Source organism: Parambassis ranga, chromosome 24, assembly GCF_900634625.1.
Source record: "Parambassis ranga chromosome 24, fParRan2.1, whole genome shotgun sequence".
Taxonomy (NCBI): Eukaryota; Metazoa; Chordata; class Actinopteri; family Ambassidae; genus Parambassis; species Parambassis ranga.
In genome coordinates, this window is record NC_041043.1 from 16,907,759 (window position 1) to 16,924,956 (window position 17,198).

The 17,198-nt window shown below is 47.4% G+C and overlaps 3 protein-coding genes across 9 annotated transcripts in view; all 3 read right to left on the minus strand.

The window, feature by feature from the left end:
- Nucleotides 1–8,190, minus strand: part of col12a1b (collagen, type XII, alpha 1b) — a 78,017-nt gene extending 69,827 nt beyond the window's left edge. For 5 of the 7 annotated variants that reach the window (XM_028397035.1, XM_028397034.1, XM_028397033.1 and 2 more), the window contains exons 1-6: nt 8,048–8,190; nt 7,318–7,432; nt 4,323–4,439; nt 2,630–2,773; nt 1,172–1,222; nt 213–476 (exon numbers count right to left, since the gene is read on the minus strand). In XM_028397035.1, coding sequence (XP_028252836.1) covers nt 213–476; nt 1,172–1,222; nt 2,630–2,773; nt 4,323–4,439; nt 7,318–7,396 — 655 coding nt within the window. In that variant the 5' untranslated portion in view covers nt 7,397–7,432; nt 8,048–8,190. The remainder of the gene's footprint in view (nt 1–212; nt 477–1,171; nt 1,223–2,629; nt 2,774–4,322; nt 4,440–7,317; nt 7,433–8,047) is intronic. The other 2 variants (XM_028397037.1, XM_028397039.1) reach the window with 1 other exon arrangement.
- Nucleotides 8,191–10,935: 2,745 nt separating this feature from the next.
- cox7a2b (cytochrome c oxidase subunit 7A2b) lies at nt 10,936–13,375 on the minus strand. Its single transcript, XM_028397047.1, has 4 exons — nt 13,288–13,375; nt 12,848–12,934; nt 11,728–11,812; nt 10,936–11,196 (listed from the first exon to the last, which is right to left on the minus strand). The coding sequence occupies exons 1-4, from the start codon at nt 13,303–13,305 to the stop codon at nt 11,138–11,140; spliced, it is 249 nt and encodes an 82-aa protein (XP_028252848.1). The 5' UTR covers nt 13,306–13,375; the 3' UTR covers nt 10,936–11,137.
- A 485-nt stretch (nt 13,376–13,860) lies between these two features.
- LOC114428535 (cell cycle control protein 50A-like) lies at nt 13,861–17,036 on the minus strand. Its single transcript, XM_028397046.1, has 7 exons — nt 16,560–17,036; nt 16,198–16,317; nt 16,009–16,116; nt 15,843–15,930; nt 15,501–15,647; nt 15,124–15,330; nt 13,861–15,045 (listed from the first exon to the last, which is right to left on the minus strand). The coding sequence occupies exons 1-7, from the start codon at nt 16,800–16,802 to the stop codon at nt 14,852–14,854; spliced, it is 1,107 nt and encodes a 368-aa protein (XP_028252847.1). The 5' UTR covers nt 16,803–17,036; the 3' UTR covers nt 13,861–14,851.
- Between the last annotated feature and the right edge of the window lie 162 nt (nt 17,037–17,198).

Consider the following 17,198-nt stretch of genomic DNA (forward strand, 5'->3'; position numbering starts at 1 on the left):
ATGACTCTATAATTATACTCTATAAAACAGCTATAATAAATAAGAAAATATGTCTTCATCACTGCTGTTTTTAGTGTTCTGTTATGAAAAATGAAACACATTTTCAGTCTAAGTAGAAAGTATTTATGATTAATCATTACTCATCCTGAAAAAGTGAAAAAAAATTCAAAGAAAAAGAACAAAAACAAAGAGGAGAGGCCCTGAAACCTGACCTGTCATGGTGTTGCCTCCTTTGAACGGCAGGGAGCTGATGGCCCGCAGCAGCACCGGCCGGGTCAGGTGTTGGTTCAGGTTGAACGCGGTTTCTGCTTGGCCGCTGCCCTGGACCACGGCCACCCGGGTTCTGTCCTCACCGATCTGGAAGGCACCGGCCGCCGCTGAGATGAAGTTGCGGATGTATTTAAAGTTCGCCCGGCCGACACTCGAGGAGCCGTCCACCAAAAACACCAGATCTGCGATGGCACTGGCAGGGCATTCTGGGAAAAACAGAGAGGTTTCATGATCATAGGAGCAGGACGTGTTTATAACTCTGAGGCTGATTAACTCATTAAAGGGCCAGTGTGCAGGATTTAACGGCACCTAGTGGTGACGTTGTAGATTGCAACCAGCTGATCAGCCATCCCTTCACCTACCACTTTAAACTAAAGTGTTTGTGCAGGTTTGAGCATGCTCAGACAGCCCTGTGGTCATGCTGGATGCTGAATCAGGCTATTGTCGGCAGAGGCACAGGCCTCTCTCTCTGGGAGGTTCCTCGTGACTTTCCTCTTATGAAAAGAAGGAAAATCAGCTCACGCTCGTCATCCTCTGCAGAGCCGGGCCAGCCCAGCAGCAGCATGGCTCTTGTAAATCAGCCTCTGTAATGGTTTCCACTTCTCTCAGCCTGCTCCCCCAGCTCCAACCTACAGCCCCCGCACTGAGCATGTGCAGCTTCCTCCACGCTGGCATGAGTGGCCGGCAGGAGACCAAAGCGATGAGCAAACACTGCAGAGACTTATGAGGGCCTAATCTGGATGAGTCCTGTACAATGGGGTGTTGTTTGGTGGGAGTCTCCTGTTACTGCTGAGTTCACACTGATGGACGCAGCCCAGAAGAAAACTCATGGAGAACTCATGGAACTCACACTCATCATCTGAACAGGAAGTACAACCCGTCATCAGATTAAAGGACTTACTGAGTGAATCTGCAGGGTCTGGTTTCCTGGAAGATCCTCCACTCGACTCCACTGAAAGACAACAAAAACATAAAAGTCTGATAAAGTGGGAAAGAAACGCCACGCTGCCTGTTTACGATTTACCTTCTGTCCCTGTCGTAGAGACAACCATGCAAAATGCTCTCTCAAACGGCTAACAGCTAACTGGCTGATGTCATTGTTTCAGAGGGTTCCTCAGATCCTCACTGTACACAGCATTGACAATTCTAAAATACAATTTAGAATTGTATTTTATTGCATTTACTTTATGCTATCCTACCTGATTCTATAGTTGTAATCTGCTAATATTTCCGATCATGCACGGAGCTCCTGGAATGTGAACAACTTCCCCCTGGGATCAAGTCTTTCTGATCCTGATCCATTCCCATGCAGGTGTCCCAACCATCCTGCTGCTATGCCTTCATTTTTCAACTTTAGTGCATTTTCCATGAGGACCATGAGGTTTAAGGAGGTTCGAAGCTTCAGTCAAGAGAAACAAGTTTTTTCTGTTTAGACTTCGTTTAGTGTTCCCCTCTTTGTGTAATGCGGCTGCTTTAGTCAAAACTACATGGTTAGAATAAAGTTAGGTAAACGTCTTTAATCTGCAGCAACCCTCTCTTTCTTAGTTGCTATGGTAACAGGTTCCACCCGTATCAAATGATGTGGCCCTTTACCTGACAGTGAAGATATGATCACAGTTTGGTTATATACACTGAGGTCTACAGAATGATGCCAGAGGGACGCCGTGCTCATTATGATGCGACGCCATGATGCCTGAACCATTGTTCCTGCGTGTTTCTGTGCGTCTTAGTGAACAGGAACAGCAGGTTAACTCACCATTACAGATCTTTCCATGATCATAAACAAACTGTAATTGTCTGTTTTTTGCTTTAGAATTTACGATGTCGATAGTAAAGACTATTTTCGCTCTTAACTACAGCTGAGCACGGCTGCCTTCATGTTGACACTTGGACACTTCAGATGATGATCATCAGCAGAGTGGGAGCGCTCCACAGCCGGACTCTGCTGTGTTCCTGTCCAGAGCTGAAACCTGCCTGAGCTCGTTCTGAGCGTGGCATTGAACGGTGCGCTGAGACTGTCGGTTGACAGGTCCCAGAAAGAGGAATCAGATTATTATGAACATACTGACGGAGCGATGTGATCTGATTAAAGGCTCAGCAGCATCTATGTCTGGACTAAACATCATGTATTTGAACGCAGACATGTGTGGTACTGAAATCATGGAAAATGATGCTAATGTCTACGACGCGCTGCCAGCTGTGTCCCTGGTATTTTGTCCCCTTGGTCTTTCTCCTCAGACTGAAGCGGGTCATGTGACTTCCTGCCAAAGCTGACCAGCTGCAGACAAGCTCCCCGAGCTTTCGGCTGGATGTCTGGAGCTGATTTGTACGAGTGCACACACTCTGGTCGGTGACTCACGTGTGATCTGGCCGGAGATGGGCAGACTCTCCTCCGATCCGGCGTACGCAGCTATCGTTACAACATAATCCACATCTGGAGTCAGGTCTGAGATGGAGGTCTTAGTGGCAGATGCAGGCAGAGTAAATTCTTTTGTTGGTTCTCCTGCAGGAATGCACAGAGTCAGAGGGAAGCCATTAGGAAACTATTGCATGACTTCATTTCTCCAAGAGTCAAAACATGGCTTCAGAAAGCCTGATTCCCACCGCTGACCTGAGGACTGGAACAGGCCTGTAAACACAACAACAGCATGACTCACTGTAATGAAAACTTTCCGCATAACTATAAACCAAAACACATTCGTTCGGACGCTCAAAGCCTATTCATTAAAAGTATGTATGGACCTGTAGAGTTTTATTGCAAACATTGATGAGGGAACATTTTGAGGAACTTTCTATGATTTGGGACTCATAGCTCCATGCTATCCCAGCAGGCTAACGTTGGTTCCTTCAGTCAGCTCTTTGAATTTTAAGTAGCTCATGGATTACCTGACTCTTAATTAAGTTAGAGTTAGTTCTGTCAGTTAGCTGATTTAGTCACTCCAGGCTCTTTATTATTGTAAATATACACACATTAACCATGCAGCTAGCTTAGTTTACCCGTCTTACCTGCCAGTTAATGTCTGCCTGTTTGTTTACATGCTCATCATCGGCTTCTTTAGCAACTAGCTGACACTTAAACTGCACCTTGTTGCCTGTTAGCTGATAAATGCTGTGTCATAGCTGTCAGCAGTCTGTGGGCTGGTTCAGCTAGCTAGTTACCTGGCTGCCAGCTAGCTCCTCAGCCAAAGCTAATGCTAGTCTTAGAAGCCATTTCCGTAAGCTAGCAGTAACTGTCAGGTAAGTGTGTTTGAAGCAGGGCTCACGCTTCTCAAGTTTCTCTCACGCCACACATGGCGTTTTTAAAGGACTATAGAGCGTCTTATAAGCGAGTCGGACAGCTGCCTGCGTTTAGCGACTTATCAGCCAATCAGAAAATAGAATGTCCTGTTGCCGGGTGAGCTGCAAGCTAACGTGGCTCAGGCTAACGCTCAAACCTGACAGTGTATCTGCTATTGAGCAGGTACACCGTTACAGCTGACTCCTGATTCATGTAAAACTGGTTTCTGTATGTTAGCTAGTCCTGTTAGCTAGCCAACAGCATTTGCACTTGGTTGTGAAATCTCTCTAGTAGATTTAACAGTTATCAGATTAGTGCTAGCTGGGTTAGCTGGTTCGGTTAGCTAGCTAACAGCATTAGATGTGGCTCCTAATTAACATAAACCAGTTTTAGCTGTCAGTTCCATCAGACTGTTGGCGATTGATCAATGTAAATACAAGCGAATGTTGCTCACTGTTAGCTAGCAGTACGCAGGCTAACTGTCAGACATGTAGAGACAGCGGATGATGTCATGGCTGCTGGATGAACAGCGACAGAGCTGCTCTGTCCTCGGCCTAACAGGTTGCCATGGCAGCAGCTCCAGCTGATGATGAACACGTCCTCATTCATAATGTTTTTATTTCCTTTTTATCATTAGAGCTCCTGCAGCCGAGCGTGTGTCTGCAGAGATAATTGCAGGGACTGTTGGGTCTTGCCAGGCAGAGCGGTGTCTCGCAGTCTTTATGACACCTGTAATGTTGGCAGGACAGGACTCGCAGCGCTGCGGAGCACCCACCTGTGTCTGAGGTCACATGTATTCTGTATCCTTGTATCCTGGACCGCGGTCTGCTCCACATCATCTGCACCGTGTTCTCATTTAGAATCTTAAACCTCAGGTCTGAGGGGGGGTCCACTGTGGAGAGGAGACATCAACACCGTTAATCCGCCAGCTTCAGGTGGGGGGGGTGTATTCTGATGCTGAACATGAGAGGCGTCTCCCAACAGTCAACACTTCCAGGACGAAGTTACACAAGTTCACTGTTGGAGCAACAACAACAACAACACAACACAACACACAGCAAACTACAGGTGTGAGGGAGGCCATTCACACAAATGACCTCCGTTTGAGTCTGTGTGGGGAGCAGCCACAGTCAACAACTCAAGCAACAACACACAGAGACGACACACACACAACAACAACACAACACTGCTGTCCTACAGTCAACACAGACAGGGTGGGGACGTCCAAACTGTGCCAAATAACTGGCTCTGATCGGAGCCGATCAGATCGATCGGCTCCGATCAGATCGATCGGCTCAGATCAGATCGATCGGCTCCGATCAGATCGATCGGCTTTACGGAAGCAACCAAAATAAATCTCAAGAATACCAACGTATTTATTTATTAGCAATTTTCAAAACCCACTAAAGTGGATAATATTTAGAGAAATGAAATGAAGTTGCAGATTTAATCGAACACAGCCTGAGTTTTGGAGTCAGCCTCTAGTGGTCATTTCTGGAACAGCACCTTTCTGTGGTTGCTGCTGCTTGGCTTGAACTTTGTGATGTTTGCTTCCGTACAGCCGACTGTGCAGTGGTTATCTTATTATTTAAAACCCTCCTGTCACATGGACAGACCGACATCCAGCAGCCTGTCCATGACCTCAATCCAACTGTGGAGCGTGGATTGACCCAAACATGGTTTCCAGTATTGATTGATTGATTGATTGTACAATGGATACAGATCTGTGATGTCATCGTCTCCATTGCAAACCTCATAAAAGGATACACGGTGCACACAGCGCAGGCGTGTATCATCTTTTCTGCTCAGCTTTCCCAAACATCTATCTGCACCGGAGCTTCTTAAACTCCCACTCCCACTCCCACAGACACTGAGGCAGCTCTGTGGGACGAGGAGCGTCTGGAATTCAAGAACCTCCGGCCCCTGAACCGATGAAACAGAACACACTTCAGATCAGTGACACACAGGCTCATGCATGTGTACATGAAAAGTTGTTAACAACAACTTGGACAAAAAGTTTCCATGTACACCAAGGACCAGGAATATTTTAGAATGATATTCTTCAGGTTGGGGTGGAGGACGCCGGGCCTGTCTGACACTAGCTGCTGACACCTGATCACATGACTCTAAACTATGTACAGCTTCATTATGACGTCATCGTCTATCCATCCGGCGGTAGAACAACACGAGAATAATCTGTTTCTACAACAAGAATAATCCAAAATAAAAAGCTTCTGTCTTGATTTTCATAAACAAGTTGCTCAATAAAAAGAAGGAACAGCAGATGAAAACACATCGGACGCTTTGGTGAGGATTTAAAAAGTCTTTGAACATTAACAGGTGGAAGCTCTGTGTCCTAATCTGTTAATCTGTGCTGGTGGGAGTTGAGCACCACGTGTAATCTGAGACACACGCATATCTTGCTGCAGATGATCTAGCTAGAGTTTAGAGATTAGCACGCATACAGACCACCAACCAGATAATCTGTTAGTGTTTGGGGGTGAAGAATATCACTGTAAAATATTGTCGTGAAGCCGAGACTCCGGATCAGCAGAACCGGTCACGGCTTGACCGGAAGGTTCACGGAAAGGACGTCAAAAATGGAGGAGCCACCAACCTGGTGTATCAATTCAAGAGCCGCCGCCGCCGCCGCCGCTTCAGCCTCCAAATGCTTCTATGCAGCCGAAACTACCCGGAATACACACACACACACACACAGCATACATCACACACGCACTGTACACACACAGCATGCACATACACTAACACACACACTAACACACACACACACCAACACACGCGCACCGTACACTAAAGGTTTCCAGGAGGACTCGGTCTGATACACTTGGTGGACGTGAGCTCGTCCTGTCTGTATTTTACCTTCGAGGTGTTTGAGGCTCTAACCTTTGACCTGTCAGCAGATCATAGATGACCCCATCATGTGACCCCTGGAGAGGCAGCGAGGGCGCCTGCTCACAGAGGTCACAGGAGGTCAGAGACTCTCCTGAAAGCAGAGAGGATTCTCTGACTGCTCGTTCTTCTTCTTTGATTCTGAGAGGATCCAGAGCGGCGCCGCAGCCAGCGCTCTCCTCTCCTGACTTCTGAAGGCTCTGGAAAATAATGTGAAACTCATATTTTGTCTTTCCGTTCCATCAGAAGAAAGGACGTAGGGAGGAAACTTGGCCACGCGCCGTCTGGGCTTTTTCCTTTTTTCTTATTCTTTTTTTTTTTAAATCAGAGAAATGGAGCATACAGTAAAGGGCAGGGGGAGAGTTTGAGCAAGGGCTCCTCCTGGTGGAAGACACATGAAACTACAGCTGCCTGTGGACGCACAGGAGGCCAAAGATTAACCTTTGCGTCTTCTTTTTGATTGTATGACTCACTTTGAGGACTTTATTTACCTTTTTAAGATACAGTTATTTTTACGGTTTGACCTGTTGTCTCTTCACAGCTGAGGTTAAATCACATTCATGGCTTCAGCTACTTTAAAAATACTTTAAAGAGAAAAGCTGCTATCCATAAATTCAAACCAGATATTCCGAGCTGAAGCTGTTTTTCTCTTCAAGAGGAAATCTTCAAATTCCTGCTGGAAAAATGAATTATTGCAGCAAAGGAAAAAACATCAATCAACGTCAGTTCAAACAAATCAATCAACGAGCACACGTCGCTTTAGCTGTGTGATTCTTTTATTCAGGCTAAACACTGCAGCAGAGGTGAGGTGAGAGGAGCACAGAGAGGAGGAGCAGGAGGAGCGGGAGGAGCGGCTTTACCTTGGTTCTGGGCCTGAGAGGAGGCCAGCAGCAGCGCCAGGAGGGCCGCCGCCGCCGCCACAGACAGCCTGCTCTTCATGTTCAGCTCCTCCGGCTCAGCAGCGCATGAATGGAGCTGCAGAGGGAAGGAAGCAGGCGGTTAGACTCCGGCTCCGCAGCAGCCTCGGGGTTTCACCAGACCCTTCTGCCACCTGAGCGCACTTCATTATCATGATTTACATCTCCGCCATCATCCAGAGGCCAGAGCGCGCAGAGGCATGGTCCTCACGCCTCCGTCACAGCCAGAGCTGATCATATCACAGACCTAATCAATCACTTCAACAAGTTCAACGCTTAAAGCAGCCAATGGGAAGAAGGTTCAAAGCATTAAAACCTGCTGGAATAAAAGCGCAGACTCAATCCGTCTCTCCAGTTCCTGCTGGAGTCCAGTTTAAGGTGAAGTGATTCTGCAAATACTCTATTAACGTATTAAATATATGGGACAGATCATATCTACCCGCTCTAACGCAGACAAAGTCTCTTCACTCGCCGTGATAAAGGAGGCTCTAACCCCTGGCACCGTGCGCAATTACGCACCGAGACGCCAACAAATAATCCACGCGTGTCTGCGAATAATCCGAATACTGTGACTTCCACTAAAATATCAGAACATGTTGAAACTTCTAGAAACAGCAAAGTCTTTAAATATCTCAGAGAGCAAGAAGGGAAACAAACAGCGCGCAGCACTGACCTACAGAGGAGAAGGCGCAGAGAAGCGTCCCGGCAGCGGAGAGGCTTGTGTGGGAGCGGAGGGGTGAAGCGGTCCGGTCTGCAGTCAGACAGCTCAGCGGGTTTTCGGTTCCCAGACGCGTCGGCGAGCCTCTTTCCAAGTGGGAAGACTCTCCACACAATCTGCTACTTAACAGGGGGGCTGCTCCCAGCCCTGCCTGCCCCGCCGCGAGCTCTTACGACACACAGCCGGGCCAACAATGATGCGCAACCTCAGAAAATGCTGGGAGACACACGCACGGACTCACACACACACTCGGAAACTTTTACATAGTTCTCTGCATTCCTTTCCGGTGATGGAGGGCTTCTGTGCGTCTCGGCCGCAAGCAGACAGCAGCGCAGAGAAGCTTTTCGGGAAAGTGTCAGAGGCTTTCTGCCCCTCTTTATTTTGTGAATCAATGGGAAAATATGACACAGTCTAATAAACTTAGGGCCAAGTCAGACTTTTCCAGTTTAATTCATCACGTTTCAGGGACGGAGCAGAGGTTTCTGGGTCCCAGCAGGAGTTTCTAAAACAGCAACAGCTGCGGCAAAGACGGTCTGATCCTTTCACTCAGAGAAACTCAGAGAAAACGCTTCAAATAAAAAGATCATTTTGTTCTTATTTTGACACAGAGACCCGAACATGTGTCCAAACAGGACAGCCCCCCGAATCTGATGGAGTTCTTATTCACACATTATTTCTGTCAAACTGCATCAAAGTCTCCACACTCCATGACCCTTTCCAAAGCCTGCCGAGTCACAGGTCATTGAGGTCTACACTACCCCTGAGACAGCTCCCGGTCATCCTTCCTGCTCTCGCTTATTAAGGAAAAATCATCAAAACCTAAAATTCAAGAACACGTTCCAAAATCGCTCGCTGTCATAACACAGAACTTTTTATTATCGTTTAGAGTCTTGAACCTGTCATAGCATCATTTCACATTTGAAACCAGGAAAAAGACCAGGCCAACATGTCACCAGCGCCCCCTTGAGGCTGGGAGGCCTCCAGCAGCGCTGCAGCTGGCTCTTTTTTTTTTCTTTGGGTGGTGGCGGAGGTTTTCTGACGCAGCAGATTCCGGAGCCGCGGCGTCTCTGGTGGCTTTAAAGTGTTAACTGCTGCCTGGTGGGAGTGGGCTGATAGCAGAGCGGGCCAGGAGCCGCCTGCTGCTACACTGTGCTAAATTAAAACAGACAACAGAGAAGAAGAACCCACCCAGCACAGAGAAGAACCCACCCAGCACAGAGAAGAACCCACCCAGCACACACAGAAGAACCCACCCAGCACAGAGAAGAACCCACCCAGCACACAGAGAAGAAGAACCCACCCAGCACACACAGAAGAACCCACCCAGCACAGAGAAGAACCCACCCAGCACACAGAGAAGAAGAACCCACCCAGCACACAGAGAAGAAGAACCCACCCAGCACACAGAGAAGAACCCACCCAGCACACAGAGAAGAAGAACCCACCCAGCACAGAGAAGAACCCACCCAGCACACACAGAAGAACCCACCCAGCACACAGAGAAGAAGAACCCACCCAGCACACACAGAAGAACCCACCCAGCACACAGAGAAGAACCCACCCAGCACACACAGAAGAACCCACCCAGCACACAGAGAAGAACCCACCCAGCACAGAGAAGAACCCACCCAGCACACAGAGAAGAACCCACCCAGCACAGAGAAGAACCCACCCAGCACACACAGAAGAACCCACCCAGCACACACAGAAGAACCCACCCAGCACACAGAGAAGAAGAACCCACCCAGCACACAGAGAAGAACCCACCCAGCACACAGAGAAGAAGAACCCACCAGCACACAGAGAGGAACCCACCCAGCTCACAGAGAAGAACCCACCCAGCACACACAGAAGAACCCACCCAGCACACAGAGAAGAAGAACCCACCCAGCACACAGAGAAGAACCCACCCAGCACACAGAGAACAAGAACCCACCCAGCACACAGAGAAGAAGAACCCACCCAGCACACACAGAGAACAAGAACCCACCCAGCACACAGAGAACAAGAACCCACCCAGCACACAGAGAACAAGAACCCACCCAGCACACAGAGAACAAGAACCCACCCAGCACACAAAGAAGAAGAACCCACCCAGCACACAGAGAACAAGAACCCACCCAGCACACAGAGAAGAAGAACCCACCCAGCTCACAGAGAAGAACCCACCCAGCACACAGAGAAGAAGAACCCACCCAGCACACACAGCTCACAGGAACACGCTGCCAGACATGTTCTCTGCGGGTCTCTCGCCGGGTTCCTCTGCTTTCTGCACAGAGCAGCAGTGATTCTAACAACACGTAATGATTCACATGTGTGCTGAGCTGAGCGTGTCATTAAAGGCTGAGCACTAATGAGGGAGCCTTCACTCCGAGCCAGGCCTGACATCACAGCGATTTATTAGGAAATGCTGCCCTCTAGTGGCAGCAGGGAGTCACTGCTGAATTTAAATTGATTTTTCTGCTTCCATACAAACATTGAAGCTTTGATTGGACTGCTGGCAGTCAGAGGTGCAGCTGCAGCCCTAAAGGACTGTTCAGCCCTGTGTTTACAACGTGTGCATCAACAGGCCAGAAGTTCCTTTAGTTTCCAAATTCTGCACTCAAATAATAAAAGGACCCCAAAGTACAGCACCTGTCTAACCTAATCACGTCACTTCCTGCACTGTGACGGATCATCACACTTATGTTTTTTATTTTTTCTTCTTTTTAGCTCCAACATCTGTCAAAGCCGTCCGTTTTTCATTGAACTACAGCCCAGACCCGGCAGAAACAGGAGCCGCTTTACTGCATTAATCAACCGTCAACGTGTGTCGATGAAAAAGAAGAGGCATGAAGAGCCACTTTGGTCATGAGAGGCATTTTTATTGATCCTCAAATCTTCACTGAGAGTACAAGAAATAAATATTGATCCCTTGAAAGTGAAACAATATCACACCATGACAGGAAACGCACGGCTCGGCGCAGACGGAGGAGCATCATCATCATCATCATCATCTATTTATACAAGTTGTGAAAGTGGAGGTAAACAGGAGGAGCGGGGGGGTTACTCTTTCTTCTGAGGGAACGATGCCTTCAACAGTTCATACAAAGCATATCCAGTCCCTGGAAGAAGGACGTCAGCGGGTTAAACAGGCAGAGTACAGCAAGGGTTAAAACAATAATACGGTGGCTGAGAAGGGCCATGCACATGCAAACCCTACTACACCAAATCAAAACGTGCAGCATGAACACTAACGCCTGACAGCGGACGCTGGTCACAATTCTCCTGCCCACAGAAGAGAAGAGGAGAACTTTGTGTGTTGGTGAACAGTCCGTCATTCACCACCTGTCCTCTCAGCAGGTGAGCATCAAGTCAGCATCCGGTGGAGCTCACCGATGTCATCGGGCTTCTTGCATTCATGCTGATGTTTTGATGTGTGCGGCCTTTCTCAGCTACCTCATGAACATATACACTCAAAAACAAAGCTAGAAATGCAGCCACATAATAAAACTAATGAAAGGTTTTCTACAGCTGTTTGTCCGTTTCCACAGAGGGGCTTTACCTTACAGCACATAATGACTGGACATTCATAAACCTCTATTTTGACAGCATGTAGTAAGACAGTAACCCTCTGGGTGGAAAGACTTTCTTACCGAAGACGGTCATGGCCATGGTTGCTCTGTAGAGAAGAGCGTCACTGGTGCCTCCTTTTAAATGAACCGGCATCCCGTTATCCTCCTGCAGCATGAGGGGAAACATGGAAGGTCACCTCCTACACTCACTGCAACACAACCGCTAACATCTCTCAGCGAGCCCACAGCTGCCCGGGCCTTCCTCCGAGCAGCTGTTTGCCGTTAAGCCTGCTGGCAGCGACTGTAATCAAACAAACACGGACGTATCTGTACGTCCCAGGAGCACAGTGGGAGTTCTGCACTAGCCGGCTAACACAGATTTATGTTCTGACCTTGCAGCCTGGGCCTTCTCACAGCTCGCCCTGTTATATATCGTTTGTTGATAGTGTTCCGTTTCAGACTGCTACCCCTCCTCCACACAGCGGAAATGTTTCATGAACACTTCCACCACAGTGATGGATGCTGCAGACACAGACCTGCACCCTGACAGGAGACCACGTGAACCACACTGGACCGGACCGGACCTTCTGCTCCTCACACTGCAGCACATGTCATTTTAGTTTACATTTGAAAGCTCTGGTCACCGCTGCCAGAATAATTCAAGTGTTTGCTTGTTGGCCCGGTCAAAGGAAGAAGCCATTAAACATCCTGTCCGTTTTAGCCTTTCCAAAACTCCTCTCATCATATTTATACATTGTTTATAAAAGTCAGTTTAACATCACCCTTTATTTGGATGTTTTGGTGCTACGAGCAAAAATATTAACATGTCATTTATCTGTGGAGGCCTCACAGTTAACTCATGTGTTCATCATAGATGCAGCAGCTGTCAGTCATGTGTTCACTGTTAAATTAACCATACAACATCCAGTCAATAACATTTTAGCTGATCTGCAGCTCTACAGTTTATAAACAGGGAGATTTAAGTGTGGATGTGAACATGAGACTCTGTCAAAAGCACCTGAAAATGCACAATGTGTGGTCAACAACAGACAGATGAGTTTATTGATCCCGGGGGATCAACATGTTTTATGGTTTCTGATCATTTCTGGGTAAACCTGGGTCCAGGCAGGGTAAACCTGGGTCCAGGCGGGGTAAACCTGGGTCCAGGCGGGATAAACCTGGGTCCATGAGGTCATTTTACCTGAAACAGCTTCTGTTTCTGCGGCACTTTGTTCACCTGCCGGCGCGCAGAGCTGGAGATGGTCCGCCGCGCCACCTGCTGGAGCGCCTGGAAACAGCAAGAAAGCATCAAAGTCACCCCTCTCATGATGACGGGGAGAACCGGCTCAGACCGCGCTCCGTGGATCTACAGCCGCCGCATCTTAACCACACTAAAATACACACCGAAGACCAACAACAGCGGACAAAATACTAGCAAAACGACAGCACATGCTAAGCTAATGCTAACCCTCTGTGTGAACGTTACTTGGCTTTGACCCCATGCTAACAGTTTGAAGCTTCATGTAGCCGCGATTTATTCCCATTCATTGGTTTTACACGAACGTACACATGACTGGTGAGTTAAACAACAAAGCTACAAGGTGTGGAAGAGTCCAGAGAGTGTAGTGTAAGTATACTTACAAACATTTGTCTGTACATGTTTCAGTCCGCTCTCTCGCACAAGGACACCGGAAAACTCTGCTTCCGGTCTGGGCTTCTTCTTCTTCTTCTAGGTTATTGCGTCAGACTGTATTTATGTTGCGCGCTCTGCTGCCCCCTGCAGCCTTAAATGATATTATCATTAAAGACAGCTTGTAAAGCAAACTCTAAAAACTTAGAAGCGCACACATGATCAGATATGAAAACTATTTTTGTCACAAGTTGTATAAAATGAAAGAAAGAATTTGATGCCTTTTCAGTTTTGTTTTACACACTAATCATAAAAAACCTGTTATTTATTCCTATATTCACACTTGTAGTAGCTGTTAGTTCCTATAGTATATTGTGTAATTGCTTTTAAAATGAAAGGCTTTTATTTTGAAGGCATTCCAAAGTTCATATTCCAATATTTCTTTTAACACATTTTTACAATAAGGTCTTTCATTATAATACAACCTGTGTGATATAGTTTTTCCTACATGTTTAATATTTTAGAAGTAGATAAAACTCACATACTCACAGCATCATACTGAACAGGAGGAAAGAAAACCAGAGCAACAGAACAGTCAACACCTTTTTATTTACTCTTTCAAAGCATCAACACAACACAGAGTATCAAAAACAAGCATTAAACCTGCTGCTGCTCATAATCACATTTTAATGAAATGTATTAGAAACAATAAATAATTCGGCACATTTCAACATGCGGCGTCTTTTTAACGAGCTGCAGACATCTGAGCGTGAACCCTTTCAGACATTTAATCACATGTACTGCTCCCTCATGCTGTGTTAATGATCTGTTATCACTGCGTCTGATCAACGAGGAATGAAGCAACAACACAGCGTCAGTGCATTTATTTTCATTTTATAGTCACTTAAACACAAAAAGCCCTGAGGTGAGACGTGCAAACACAGGATTAATGACGCACACATTTAAAAATAATATAAAATGTTATCGGTACAAACGTGTGTTCCCTCTCAGCACCATCCAAAGTGCTGGAAGCGTTTCAGTCTGAAAGCAGGACGACGTCACAGACTAACGAGGCACAAAGACGAGCCGCTGGAGCGGCCCGCGGGTCACAGCGACATCTCTACCGAGCAGCATGCAGCCCGAGACGAGCGGCGCTCCGGCTCATCTTCACGCTGTCGACAGAGATCCTGAGGCTGCACACACTCACACCAATCAATGAGGATGCTTTGAGACATAAGCACCGCATGTATGGTGGTTTTCTTTGTATTGTATTGAATCTATTGATTCTATATATCAATAGATTCTGATTATCTGATCAAAAACTCTCTAATTAAAATGTTTCTCACTGTAAGACAGACGTGTGACGTTTGGCAGGATTAAACTGTGTCAGCAGTTTAGTGTAAAGGTTCTTGATTTTGGCTGTGGCTGTGAATTTTTGGCTGCTTGCGCTCACTTTGGCGGATGATGAGTGGCTGTCAGAGCTCTTCAACCCCATGAAGAAGTCACTCTGCCCTCCGGTGTGTGTCGGGATCCCTGTGGCATGCAGCAGAGGAGAGCCGCAGCGCGGCGTGCGTCTCAGTTGGAGATGTCGGCGTTGTTGTTGCGGTTGCCGTACTTGTGGTGGATGATCAGCAGGACGACACCCAGGAAGAAGCAGACGGAGCCCACGGTGATGTAGGCGATGCCCAGAAACGGGTTCTTTCCTCCCATCCAGGAGATGGTGCTCAAGATCACCCGCTTGCTGCCCTCAAAGCTGCGTACGGGATAGTCTGGGTTCGACGGGTTAAGGATGGAAACACAAACACTTTACAGATTAAACAATGTGCTTATGTTGACATGGAGGATACTGTAGACCACTTCCAGGGTGTAGTTCCCTCTGGGCAGAGTAGGAACCATGCTGTTCTTCCTGTGGATGATGCGGTACAGTTTGCGGAATGTCGGCAGGGCGGCAGTTCTCATCCACACGATGAAGTCCTCGTTGATGAAGCCGTTGTTCTCTGGATCGGTGTCCAGCTCGTACACGGGCCGGCGCCAGTTCACCGGCTTCGTTGTTCCTGAAGCACAAAGGGAAGGTTAGTGAAACACACCACAGCAGCCAGACATGTTCTACTTCTACAGACCTGGCTTCTATGAACCAGGACTATAAACAAACACAAAGCAAATGTTTGGAACGCTGCGCCTCATCGTTACCAACCGCCTGAAGCATGAACGTCAGCCACGATACCTTGGAACACAGCCGTGAGGTTTGGGTTGTTGCCTCCAGGGTTCCTGAACTTCACGTGCTTGTCCGTGAACCAGGCGATCCCCGTCTTGTTCAGAGGAATCTGGATCTTTGTGCCGTTGGGGTCGTTGTAAAACAGCTCCAACGTGTCTGCACGACAAATGAAGACAGTCGATCAGTAACATCAGATCCCGTCCCCCTTTATCAGCTCTAATTTCAGCTCTCTGGATTCATCCAGCATGCAGCAGATTGTATTGTACTGCCCCTCAACCTCTGACAAATCTGAGAAAGTTTAGAAACTATTTTGGGATTTTAAAAATATATTAAGAAGGAGTGTCTGCTCACCATTAAACATGCTGTTGGCGATGGCCCCACACGGTGCAATAGGCTTGCTCTCATGATAAGCGTATGGCTCACACTCCTTACTGGGTTCCTGTCAAAGACGAAGAGATTACAAAATGAAACCCTCCGACCTGCCGGTCCCTGCAGGTCCTGTAAAGGACCCACATACCGTGAGTGACCCCGCGGCTCCATTCAGCTGGCTGTCGTCCCTGGACTTGACATAACGGCGGTGATTTTGGTAGAAGTTGGAGAGACCGTAGTACATGAAGACGTTACTCTGTGGATCAATAAGAGAACATAAAGATCATGCATTCATCCGGCTGTATTATCAACATGTGCACATGTGACATGATCTTACTTCATAGGGCTGGTCCAGGTGGAAGGGGATGGTGCAGGTGCACGGCTTGGTGCTGTTCCAGCTGTAGTTCTGGGAGCAGTTGAAACACGGGCTGGACATGTCGACTCCGGTGTAATCAATCTGGAAAAAGCACACAAGGCCTCTCTATGTAGACATATACGATTATATCACTGCAGTTAAAGAGCATGTTAGCAGGATTACACCGTGGGATCAGCTTCAAATCAATAAGTTATGGCTGCAGCCTGGTCGGAGAGGTCTGCGCCTGCGCACACAGGCCAGCTTCACTGTGAATATCACAGTGTTTATTAACCCTGTGTGTTATAGTGTTGACGAACTGTGTATTTAATCCATGACAACTTTACCTCAAACTCCTTGATGTTGTTGGACGTTACGTACAGGCCGATGCCGATGGGGATGAAGATGAGGCCGATGATGAAGAAGGCAGGCAGGACCGTTCCCGCTGTGAGGATGGGCTGCCATGCGGGGAGCCTCTGCTGTTTAAACGCGGTGTTTTCGGGCTTTTTGCTCCGCAGAGTCGCGCCACCAGGTCCCGACACGGTGATATGTCCATCCTCGTCTTTGGCGTTGTAGCTGGACGCCATCATGGCTGCTGCTGCTCGTAGCGAATAATCACAAACCTTACAGCAGCTAACGTTAGCTAGCTAGCAGCGTTAGCTTGAGGATGTCAGGTATTTGTAAAAACAGAGGATTTATATTATGTTGTAGCAATTTAAACCATCATTTTAATCACCGAGCAGCTAGCTAAAACGCTAGCAACGACCGTTCCTTCCGGAAGTTTACATTCAGCAGCCTCCAGAACACGGTGACGTCACCGGCTGCTTTCAAGTGCTTCCGGAAATACCGGAAATTACTTATGCCACAAATTCAATACCAGGCTCGGAACAAACGGTGTATAATAAATATATATACGCATGTACTTAAACAAAAACAGAATTGTATACATGACGATATAATTTTAGTGGCACTAATGTGGCAAAAGG